This window comes from Callorhinus ursinus, unplaced genomic scaffold (genome assembly GCF_003265705.2).
Source record: "Callorhinus ursinus isolate GAN/ISIS: 27379988/994484 unplaced genomic scaffold, GSC_fseal_2.0 scaffold19, whole genome shotgun sequence".
NCBI lineage: Eukaryota > Metazoa > Chordata > Mammalia > Carnivora > Otariidae > Callorhinus > Callorhinus ursinus.
The window spans coordinates 19,925,551-19,937,474 of record NW_027397081.1 but is presented as its reverse complement, the minus strand read 5'-3'; the positions used below and the strand labels follow the sequence as shown (position 1 = coordinate 19,937,474).

General features: G+C 38.8%; 1 protein-coding gene across 1 annotated transcript; it reads left to right on the top strand.

Moving 5' to 3' along the window:
• The first annotated feature begins 3,514 nt into the window (after nt 1–3,514).
• LOC112840162 (olfactory receptor 10N1-like) lies at nt 3,515–4,447 on the top strand. The gene has a single exon (XM_025893390.1). The coding sequence runs from the start codon at nt 3,515–3,517 to the stop codon at nt 4,445–4,447; it is 933 nt and encodes a 310-aa protein (XP_025749175.1).
• Nucleotides 4,448–11,924: the final 7,477 nt, after the last annotated feature.

The following is an 11,924-nucleotide window of genomic DNA, read 5'->3' as shown; positions in this document are numbered from 1 at the left end:
TTCCCTCACAGCAGCATTCTATTAACTCTCTGTTCATGGAACCTAGACCGAAATTGTTCTGAAGTCCACAAGGGTGCCTATGGTGCAAGCTTCAGCACAAGTACAAACTGACTTCAGGTTCAGCTGATCTCTCACCAGAAGCACTCAAAAGTCATCTGAGAAAAAACTAAGGAACACTGGCTTCCCTCCAACAAGAAACCCAACGACTTAAAGAACTGAATACAATAAACCGAGTCTCTCTAGAGACTCGATACCGTCAGACAGTAATAACAAAGTAAATCAATTGCATCAATATATTGCGATAATGCTGTTCTAGCTCTAATTATCACATGAACTAAGATGCATAATCTAAATCTAGAACTATGGTTGTGTGAATAATTTTTGTCTGATTTTAGTATTTTTACACTAATTCCTTTTTACGTCCTTTTATTTTTGCTACAGAACTTTCCACCAATCATGACTTCCTCCTTTTCCTTCTCTTCAGGAAAGTCCATTCTTCTTCCTATCACTTACATGTTTCTCCCCCAGCAAGAGACAACGATGAGTTACTGGCAATTATGAAGATGTTCAAGGCTCATCCTATCTTTTCTAGTTCAGGAATTAGATACTCTACGTTGTGTACCTAAATTCCCTTCATGGACCCTCAAGCCAAAAGGAGGCTCACCACAGCCATTGATTCCCAAGGTTAATAAAAAAAGACTTAAAATAGTCTGAAGACAAAAGGAATCATTTCAGAGCATTCTAAAGTTCTATTCAAACACGCACATTTTGGGGGGTGCTACTACTTTCTAAATTCTAGAGATATAGGGCTGAACAAGAATAGACACGGTCTCTTCATGGAACTTACAGTCAAACTATAACCATAAACTAATTTCCAACTTTTTGTTCATTTACCTATCCAGGAAATATTTAAATTTTTTTTTAATTTTTTTATTGTTATGTTAATCACCATATATTACATCATTAGTTTTTGGTGCAGTGTTCCATGATTCATTGTTTGTTCATAACACCCAGTGCTCCATGCAGAACGTGCCCTCCTCAATACCCATCACCAGGCTAACCCATCCCCCCACCCCCCTACCCTCTAAACCCTCAGTTTGTTTTTCAGAGTCCATCATCTCTCATGGTTCGTCTCCCCCTCTGACATACTCCCCTTTTCTTCCTCTCCTGTTATCTTCTTCTTTTTCTTTTTTCTTAAAATATGTTGCGTTATTTGTTTCAGAAGTACAGATCTGTGATTCAACAGTCTTGCACAATTCACAGCGCTCACCGTAGCACATACCCTCCCCAATGTCTATCACCCAGCCATCCCATCCCTCCCACCCCCAACCACTCCAGTAACACTCAGTTTGTTTCCTGAGATTAAGAATTCCTCATATCAGTGAGGTCATGTGATACATGTCTTTCTCTGATTGACTTATTTCACTCAGCATAACACCCTCCAGTTCCATCCACGTCGTTGCAAATGGCAAGATCTCATTCCTTTTGATGGCTGCATAATATTCCATTGTATATACAGACCACATCTTCTTTATCCATTCATCTGTCGATGGGCATCTTGGCTCTTTCCACAGTTTGGCTATTGTTATCCAGGAAATATTTAAATGCCAGCTATTTACAAGCACTGTGATCAATACTACAGATTTAGCGACAAATTCAGGTGTAAAAGAGGATCAGAGAAATCAATCAGGAATTATCTTTTTAAAAGATTTTATTTATTTATTTGACAGACAGAGACACAGCGACAGACACAGCAGGGTGGGAGAGGGAGAAGCAGACTTCCCGCCAAGCAGGGAGTCCCATGTGGGGTTCCATCCCAGGACCCTGGGATCATGACCTGAACCGAAGGCAGATGTTTAACAACTGAGCCACCCAGGTGCCCCTCAATCAGGAATTATAATTAGAAGTCAGGAAATTATAATTAGGCAATTTTCATATACTTTGGATTTCCAAAAAACAAATCATGAAAGTAAAAGCTGAAAGTGAAAACATCATCTCTTTTGGGACAAGTCACAAGCACCTTTGAATGCCAGCACTGTAAAAGACAGCTAACTGACCACAGCACACCCTAGCAGCAGTTCCTGATTCTCAGCATATTCTGTTTTGGGACTTTTTCCTTTAAAATGAAACAAATAGTTAAACTCATAGAAATCAGAAAGGGAGACAAACCATGAGAGACTCTGGAATCCAGGAACAAACTAAGGGTTACAGAAGGGAGGCAGGTGGGGGGATGGAGTAACTGGGTGACGGGCATTAAGGAGCCACGTGCTGTGATGAACACTGTGCGTTACAGGCCACTAATGAATTGTTGAACACTACATCAAAACTAATGATGTACTATTGTTGGCTAACTGAACATAAAAAAAAAGAAACAAAGTCAAGAATGGTGGTTGCCAGGGCAGGGATGAGAGAGAAAATGGGAGCAGATCAAAGGGTATAAACTCTCAGTAAGGCAAAATGAATAAATTCTAGAGATCTGCTGCACAACATCGTGCTTATGGTTAACAATATTGTACCCTTAAAAACCTGTCAAGAGGGTAGATCTCATTGTAAGTTTTCTTACCAGAATCAAATAAAAATAAAAAGCAGAAAACACAGAACAGTTGCAGAATTAAAATACTTTTATTGCACTAAGAATTCAAAAATTCCAACTGTTAGCAAATATTAAATATCCCATAGCTGCATTTTTATATATGATGTAACTTCACTAAAATCAACCTTCCCAATAATACAACTTAGCTGCTAATCTCTAAACAATTTAAAACCCCAGGATGACATCCAGATTCAGTTTCTTTTCTTTCAAATGAGCATTACCAAATAAGAAAATGCTCGAACTAAGAAATATATTTAATTAGAATAATATTAATATGATCCAAATTCTAATGCTCATTGCACTGAACCACAATGCATTGCTGTCATCAAAGATGTGGGTGCCCACATTAACCTTTGATGAATATTTAGGGCATTTGACAATGGCTTTGAGTAACCCTAGGGATGTTCTGAAAAGGAATCAGGAGGATGAGGCTTCCAGGCTAGTCTAGTTTAAGGCATTTGTTGCTGTATAATTGGTTGTGGATGTTAATGAAATTATGTTCATCTGTTCAATATTGAGGTCTTTGTTCCCTTAGCCCATTCAGTATTTCACCATGGTGGTGTTTCATATTGCTTTGTATATCCGTATTCATGAAGGAAGATGATATCTTGAGATACAAAAGCATAGACTTGCTTTACCACCCCCTAAGTGTCTTTGATCTAATCCCTAAATCTTAATTTCAGCATCGTATTTATATTTAAACAAAGACTGGGGCACCTGGATCGCTCAGTTGGCAAGCATGTGACTCTTGATCTCGGGGTTTTAAGTGTAAGCACCGTATTGGGTATAGAGATTACTTAAAAATAAAATCTTTAAAAGAAATTAAAAAAAAATATTGGTGGTGATTAATGTGTTGGTATTGTGTCTGCCACGAGTCAGCCTCTACATTCATGCTTTCATCATCTTGTCTGCTCCAGGAACATGAGGAATCACACAGAGCTCCATGAGTTTATTCTACTGGGAATACCTCAGACAGAGGGACTGGAGACTGTGCTGTTTGTCATCTTCTCATCTATTTACCTCTTCACCTTGCTTGGCAATTTACTCATCCTTACAGCAATTGTTTCTTCCTCTACCCTTCACACCCCCATGTATTTCTTCCTGGGACTCCTATCTATTTTTGACATGTTGTTCCCATCTGTAACCTGTCCCAAGATGCTATTCTATCTCTCTGGCCAAAGCCAAGCCATTTCTTATGAGGGCTGTGCGGCTCAGCTCTTCTTCTACCATTTCCTGGGGTCTAGTGAAGGCTGCCTCTATTCTGTGATGGCATATGACCGCTTTGTGGCCATCTGTCACCCACTGAGGTATATGCTCATCATGAGACCTGGGGTCTGTGTCAGCTTGGTCGTGGCAGCCTGGTTGGTGGGTTGCCTTCATGCCACCATCCTGACCTCCTTCACCTTTCAGTTAACCTACGGCGGCTCCAACCGGGTGGACTACTTCTTCTGTGACATTCCTGCTGTCTCACCCCTGGCCTGTGCTGACAGCTCCCTGGCCCAGAGAGTGGGCTCCACTAATGTTGGCTTTCTGGCTTTAATGCTTTTGTTCAGTGTTTGTGTCTCCTACACGCGCATTGGGATTGCCATTCTGAGAATCCAATCAGCAGAGGGCAGGCAGAAAGCTTTCTCCACCTGCAGTGCCCACCTCACTGCAATCCTCTGTGCCTATGGTCCTGTTATCATCATCTATCTGCAGCCCACACCCAACCCCTTGCTTGGTGCCATGGTGCAGATATTAAATAACATCGTCTCACCCATGCTGAACTCATTAATCTATTCCTTAAGAAACAGAGAAGTGAAAAGGTCCCTGAAAAGAGTGTTCCACAATGTAGTATTTATTTCTCGGGAATAAATTATGGGTTTTTAAAAATGGATTATGGAAATTTATTTCTCAACATCATCCACATATTTCCTCCTTTTAAACAATAGAAAATGCTTCCTTGAAAGCATTCTGTTTTGTTTGCCTAATAAGATTTTCTGTGTTTGTTTTCTCTGTTTGTTTAACCCCTGCAGCCTTATAAATAACTCTACAACTAATATTATCCTCAGTGCCTTATTCCTGAGTAAGGAATCCATAGGGCATAGCAAGCATCTGGAGACAGATTTCTTATTCCTCTAATGGGCAGCCAATTTTGTCTGGTTGAAGATAGTGAGGACCTGTGGTGGTCCCAGAAGCACCCCTCATTAGTCCATCTCTATGCCAGATCACTCTCATTTCATTTCTCTTGCTGAACTTGAAATATTCTTCTTTTCTGCCTATAAACATTTCAGTTCCTCCACGTTGCCAAGAATAGTATTAATTAACATTTATAGAGCATGATCTATTCTCCAGGCACTATGATGAACATTTCACAGATATTATCTAATCTTCACATCACCTTCATATGGTAGAGTTTTTGTTTTTTAAAGGAAACAAACAAACAAAAAAAACAGCTTTGAGGATTAGAGGTTTCAAATAATGGACCTAAATTTGCACAGTAAGTAGGAAACCAAACCTCAAACTCAGATCCAGTTAGCTCCAAATCTCCTACTCTTAATTCCTCATTTACATAACTCCCTAAAGGTCCTGCTTGGCAATATATTCATCCTCATGACCTCTCTCCAGAGCTCATGACACATAGAAGGTGTTCAATAAATAACTGGGAAAATATGCACTGACAAAGGTCATGTTCATATATGGACTTCATTATTATCCCCATTTATTCTGTCACTGTCCATTCTCCCATATGGAGTTAGTGGCACTAAGCTATAGCAATAATTGTATTACCCTTTTTAACACATCTATTTATGGTAAAGCCAGCCTAGACCCAAGCCCTATTAACGCCTGTTGTCATGGTTTTCCTACTACCCCATCCCACCAATGTTACTCCTTAATGTGAAGGGATTGGGAAAGTCTTCCCGTCTGTGTTGTTTGAAAAGAAGATGGGGGCACCTGGGTGGCTCAGTCATTAAGCCTCTGCCTTTGGCTCAGGTCATGATCCCAGGGTCCTGGGATGGAGCCCCACATGGGGCTCCCTGCTCTGCGGGAAGCCTGCTTCTCCCTCTCCTACTCCCCCTGCTTGTGTTCCCTCTCTCGCTGTGTCTCTCTCTGTCAAATAAATAAATAAATTCTTAAAAAAAAAAAAGAAAAGAAAAGACGATGGCCTAATTATGGGGTTGGGATTCTATTACCATGATCATCTGGTTCTCCCACCAAGTTACTTTTCCCAACTTGGTCTCCAGTGATACTAGAGTTGATCATTATTTTTCAATTTTTTTTCCAGAATCTAGGGAAAAAGTGGGTACTATTTACTGGAAATCTCACAGACATACCAGCCCTTAGCTGTATAACATACCAGCTTTCACAGACATTTTAGTGATTTGTAGTTTTTGTATTCCATTTTTACTCACAAAGTTTCCCATCCTATTTGAAACCATTAAAACAAAACCAAAAAAGTGAAGACCTCAAATAAAATATATTGCTGCCCTTACAAAAGGCATGAGACAAAATGAAGCTCATTTACGTGTAGATAAATGATTTAAGGTGCAATAGGGAGGTTCTCTGGCCCCTTCTAACCTGGTTAGCAAAACCTAAGATCACAAAGAATTTTATTCCCACACTTTGAAAATGCCTATCCTACTTAATATGCTGGATCCAAGCAATTCTAGCATTAGTTTGCTGCCCCTTTAATGCTAGCTATTGGTGGAAGAATTCACATGCTATGGTATCTGGTAAAGCCTGCATGGTGTTTATGGGCAGATATTCATCAAACTAGTACTGATATTTGTTCAGCAGATTTCTTTTCTGTCTTCTTCACTGTCGTGTACTCAGGACACCCACTGGCATAGTAAACATCCAGTGTAAGTTTGTGGAATGAATGAATGAATACTACTTAACCATTCTAGAAATGGACAGTTCCATTTTTAAATAGATACTTCTCCAAAGAAGACATACAAATGGCCAACAAGCATATGAAGAGATGCTCAATATCACTAATCATTAGGAAAATGTAAGTCAAACTCACAATGAGTCATCACCTCATACACTTTAGATGACTATTACTTAAAAAGGAAAATAATAAGTGTTGGCAAGGATGTGCAGAAATTGGAAACTTTGTGCACTATAGGTGGGAATGTAAAATGGTGCAGCCACTGTGGAAAATAGTATGGTGTTTCCTCAAAAAAATTAAAATAACCATCTGATCCAGTAATTCCACTTCTGAGCATATATCAAAAAGAATTGAAAGCAAGGTTTTGAAAAGATATTCATATTCATAACATGTTCATAGCAGCATTATTCACAATAACCAGGAGCTGGAAGCGATCCAAGTATCCACTGATGGTGAATGGATAAACAAAATGTGGTATATATGTACATGGAATATTATTCAGCCTTAAAAAGGAAGGAAATTCTGATACATGCTACCACATGGATAAACTTTGAGGATATGATATTAAGTGAAATATACCAGTCATAAAAAGGCAAATACTGTGTGATTCCAGTTACATGAGGCATTCAGAGTAGTCAAATCAATAGAAAAAGAAAATAGAACGGTGGGTGTCAAGGGCTGGGAGAGCGGAAAATGGGTAGTTGTTTAATGGATATAGAGTTGCAGTTTCACAACAAGTTTTGCAAAAAGTTCTGGAGATTCGTTGCACAACAGTACAGATGTACTTAACACTACTGAACTGCACACTTAAAAATGGTAAAGATAGGACTACTTGCATGGGTCAGTCGGTTAAGCATTGACTCTTGGTTTCAGCTCAGGTCATGATCCCAGGGTCATTAGATTGAGCCCCTTGTCAGGCTCCACGCTCAGCACAGAATCTGCTGGAGATTCTCTCTCCCTCCCCTTCTGCTCCTCCCCTGGCTCACACATGCTCTCTCTCTCTCAAATAAATAAATCTTTTAAAAATGGTAAAGATAGTAAATTTTATGCTATGTGACCACAACTTAAAAATAAACCTGCTTATCCAGTTTTCACATATCCTGTGGTTTTTGAGTTTGCTAGTTCTCTCCCTTGTCTTGTAACTACGTATATCACTGAACCCTCTCAGGTCACAGTTTAATTGTTAAATACCTCAGTTTGGTGTGGGTAGAGAAGAATGTAGCCTAAGGTGGACTTCAGGTGATCTGCCTGGTCTTACCATTCACTGAGTCCTTACCCCTTAACCAGCACTGTGCAATTGATTTATGTATATTATCTAATTTATCTATGTAAGAATGCTGAGATCATTTTACAGAAGGTGAAACAAAGTTTAGGGATATCAGGTAAATTTCCCTAAGTCACAGCTTGCTTATAGATAGAACTAGGATTCTAGCTCACATCCTCGTGCAGTTGTACATAATCCAGCAATTTTGCTGAAACTTTGAAAATAAATGTTTGACCTTCTACACACACAGCCCAAAAACCTTATTCCAGCTTTTTTCATTTTGCTACCTCTGATGTATGAGAGCTATCCCACATTAGTTCTTATTCCTGTCTTCAAGCCCTTCAAAAATCCCTTCTCTTAACCAACTGTAACTCTTCATTCTATTTTCCACAATTTACTCCGACCTTTTCTATTATTCATGAATCTTTCCTTCTCCTTACCCAGTACACTGATTCTATAAAACAAAGGCCCAGGGAATACGACAAAGACAAAATTCCTATAGCAGGCGAAGCAACAAAAAGACTGTGAATACCTAAGCCTTATTTTTTATCTTCACATAAATGTATCTATGTATAAATGGATGGTTGAAGGAGTGTTCACCCAAATATTAAAAATGGGAAATCCAGTCTGGGGTGACTTCCACTTTCTTCTCTACGGTTCTGCTTTACTTTTACGATTTTGCAATGAGATTGTAACATTTAATTTTTAAAAGAACTATTTTCTTTCTTTTTTAATTTAAATTCAATTAGCCAACATACCGTACATCATTAGTTTTTGATGTAGAGTTCATTGATTCATTAGTTTCAGATACCACCCAGTGCCCATCACAACACGTGCCCTCCTCAGTACCTATCACCCTGTTACCCCATCCCTCCACCCCCCTCCCCTTACACAACCCTCAGTTTGTTTCCCAGAGTTAAGAGTCTCTCATGGTTTGTCTCCCTTTCTGATTTCTTCACATTCAGTTTTTCCTCCCTTCCTCCATGATCCTCTGGGCTATTTCTTATGTTCCACGTATAAGTGAAACCATATGATAATTGTCTTTCTCTGATTGACTTATTTCACTTAACATAATACCCTCGAGTTCTAGCCACGTCAATGTAAATAGTAGGTATTCATCCTTTCTGATGGCTGAGTAATATTCCATTGTATATATGAACCACATTGTCTTTATCCATTCATCTGTTGAAGGACATCTTGGCTCCTTCTACAGTTTGGCTATTGTGGACGTTGCTGCTATGAACATTGGGGTACATGTGCCCTTTCTTTTCATTACATCCGTATCTTCACAGTAAATACCCAGTAGTGCAATTGCTGGGTCATAGGGTTATAAGCTATTTTCAAGAGAAAAAAGAAAATAGACTTCTCATTATGGGACCAAGAGAGACTAATTATGCAAACCAGAAAGTTTTAAGGGAAAAAAAGAACAATTACTTTGGAGGAAAAACTGGACAATCATTCCTAAAACCAATGGTGTAGTGTGTATTATGTTGTTTATAAATTGTGTCTGAACTAATTCATAATAAAATATCTTAATCCCACAGAGTCTGGTTCTGTTTTTCTCATCCTCATTATTTTCTATCCTCAGTTGGCTCTAGTCTTCTGAGTGTTCCCAGAAGATACCTTTGTGGGGGCTTTACCTGATTATCAGAATCAAAGTCTGGTTCTCAGTGTATGTTCTGGTATGGAAACTCAAAGAGCAAAAATTGAAGTTCTGTTCTGGTGTCATCAGATTAGGCTAAAGCAGGGCATTAATCCACATACATTCTTAGTAGCATCTCTCTGACCTAGTGACTGTCTTTTCTGCTTTTTTCCTGAATAAGTATCTCAAATTCTGTACTGCAAAGATCTTTATTTGTCACCCCCGGTGTAGTCTAGCTCCCTCCCACAGCTACGATTATCTTTTCGTGTTCCCTCACTCCCTTAATACACTCAAATACAATGCTGCTAAAAGCCTTCTTAGCATTTCTTAAAGCTCCTCACAGAGACACCATCCTTCCCTTTACAGGGATCAGCTGGGCTCTGAATAATCATTTCCCATTCAGCCTCTCAAGCCTGATCTCTCAATTCTTTTCCTCTCTTTCCTTGGGTCCTTCAAGTGGGCTGTGCTCCCTTTCAAAGTGTTTGCACAGGCTTTGGCCCCACCTAAAATGTGCTGTGCTTTCCCTTTCCTGCACCCTTACTCACTCTTCAGGTCTCCGATTGGTTTACATTTTCCCAGGGAATTCCTCCCTGACCTTCAGGGAACACCACGTAACTATAATTCATAATGCGCACATATGTTTACTGACAGGAAGGAGAAACATGAGCGAACACAAATACTCTCTCATTATAACTTTTCAATCCGTTGAACTTTTCTTCCTAGCATTTGCCACATTAAATAATTATAAGTTATATGTATGATTATTTGATTAATGTCTTTCTTCTTTTACTAGACTGTCAGCTCTTTGAAGGCAGAGACCAAGGACAGTCCCTGTTCACCAGAACATAGCAGTTTTATTTTTTATTATTTTTTATTTTTCTATTTATTTGAGAGAGAGAAAACATGAGTGGGGGAGGGGCAGAGGGACAAGCAGACTTCCTGCTGAGCAGGGAGCCCAATGTGAGACTCCAACCCAGGACCCTGAGATCACAACCTGAGCCAAAGTGAGATGCTTAACCAATTGAGCCATCAAGGCTCCCCAGAACATAACAGTTTTAGCACATCACTACAGTTGCTACTAAATTTTTCAAGAATGAATAAATGACTTCCTTGAAACTTCTAATTTGTTTACGTCGCTTTCTTTCTTCCTGTCAACTCTTTCTTATCTTAGCTTCTTATTTAGTTTAGATTTTTTACTATTATTATAACTGTTCCAAAGTACTTGAATCCTTCCCTCCATCATGTACTTCCTACCTAGTCTTCAGTGATCCCACCTGCTTGCTCTATTCCTGAACCCATCCCATGAGGCTTTCTTAGAGAAAAATCACAAACCAGACAGTTTAGCAATACTATAAATTCATGGTTACCTACCTCAAGCATTTGCTAGCAATCTTATGACTTTTCCTTATTGGGATTGCTCTCATGCCCTATTGGAGCGACTTGTAATAGGCTTAGTACTTAGACTTCTACCCAACTCCTAGGTTCTAACTCATAAAAAATGAAAACAGTATTCACCAGCAAACTGAGGACTAAAAGATCAGCAAAATCTCCGTATTCCCCATCACAGCGTTCTCTGCTAAGTTGAATGGAAAATGTGGCTTAAACTGAGTCCAAGTGGAGACTCTTCCTCTTTCCTGATTGAATTAGAGACAGCAGGACCTATAATACAGGAGCTGCCTGATTTATCCACCTAGTCACAGGAAAGAACACTGAAACAAGGAGAGAAAGGGAGAATGGCTTTTTTTCCCCAATAGGCCTCCTCACTCTTCACCCTTTCTCTGTCCCATATTGAGAACCTAGATCAAGTGCATCATTCTATCATTCAGTTTTATGTATGACCTTTACTATCAAACGCAGTGCTGTGTACATTGCCAGACTTTCTGAATAAATGTTGGTCTTTAATAAATTAAATTTCTTAAAGGGTGAAATGCTTTTGTGTATGATCATTTCTTTAATGTGCTCTCATCTGTTGAAGAAAGTAAAAGGCTTGAGTACATAGCTTTGCTGAGTAAAACATAAATAAAATCATTAATTTAAAAAGGTTAATGTCATTAAATATAAATATTTGATATATTCAAGACAAACATAGAGTCTCCATTAGACAAAGTTTTAGTTATGCAAGATGAATAAGTTCTAAAAGTGTATTGTACAACATGGTGACTATAGTTAAAATGCTCATATGTAGGTCTTAAATGCTCTTACCATGCACATGGGAAGAAAGAAAAGAAAAGAAAAGTTAAGAAAAAAGACAAGAGAAAGTTATTTTGTGAGGTGATAGATATGATAATTAGCTTGATTGTGGCGATCACTTTACAATGTATACATACATCAAAACATCCAGTTGTATAAATTAAACATATACAATTTTCATCAATTACAGCTCAGTAAGGATTTTTTTAAAAAAAGAATGACCCCTATGTTCATAGCAGCATTATTTACAAAAGCCAAGATATGGAAGCAACCCAAGTGTCCATCCATTGATGAATGGATCAAGAAACTACATGTATACACACACACACACACACACACACACACACACACACACACACACACA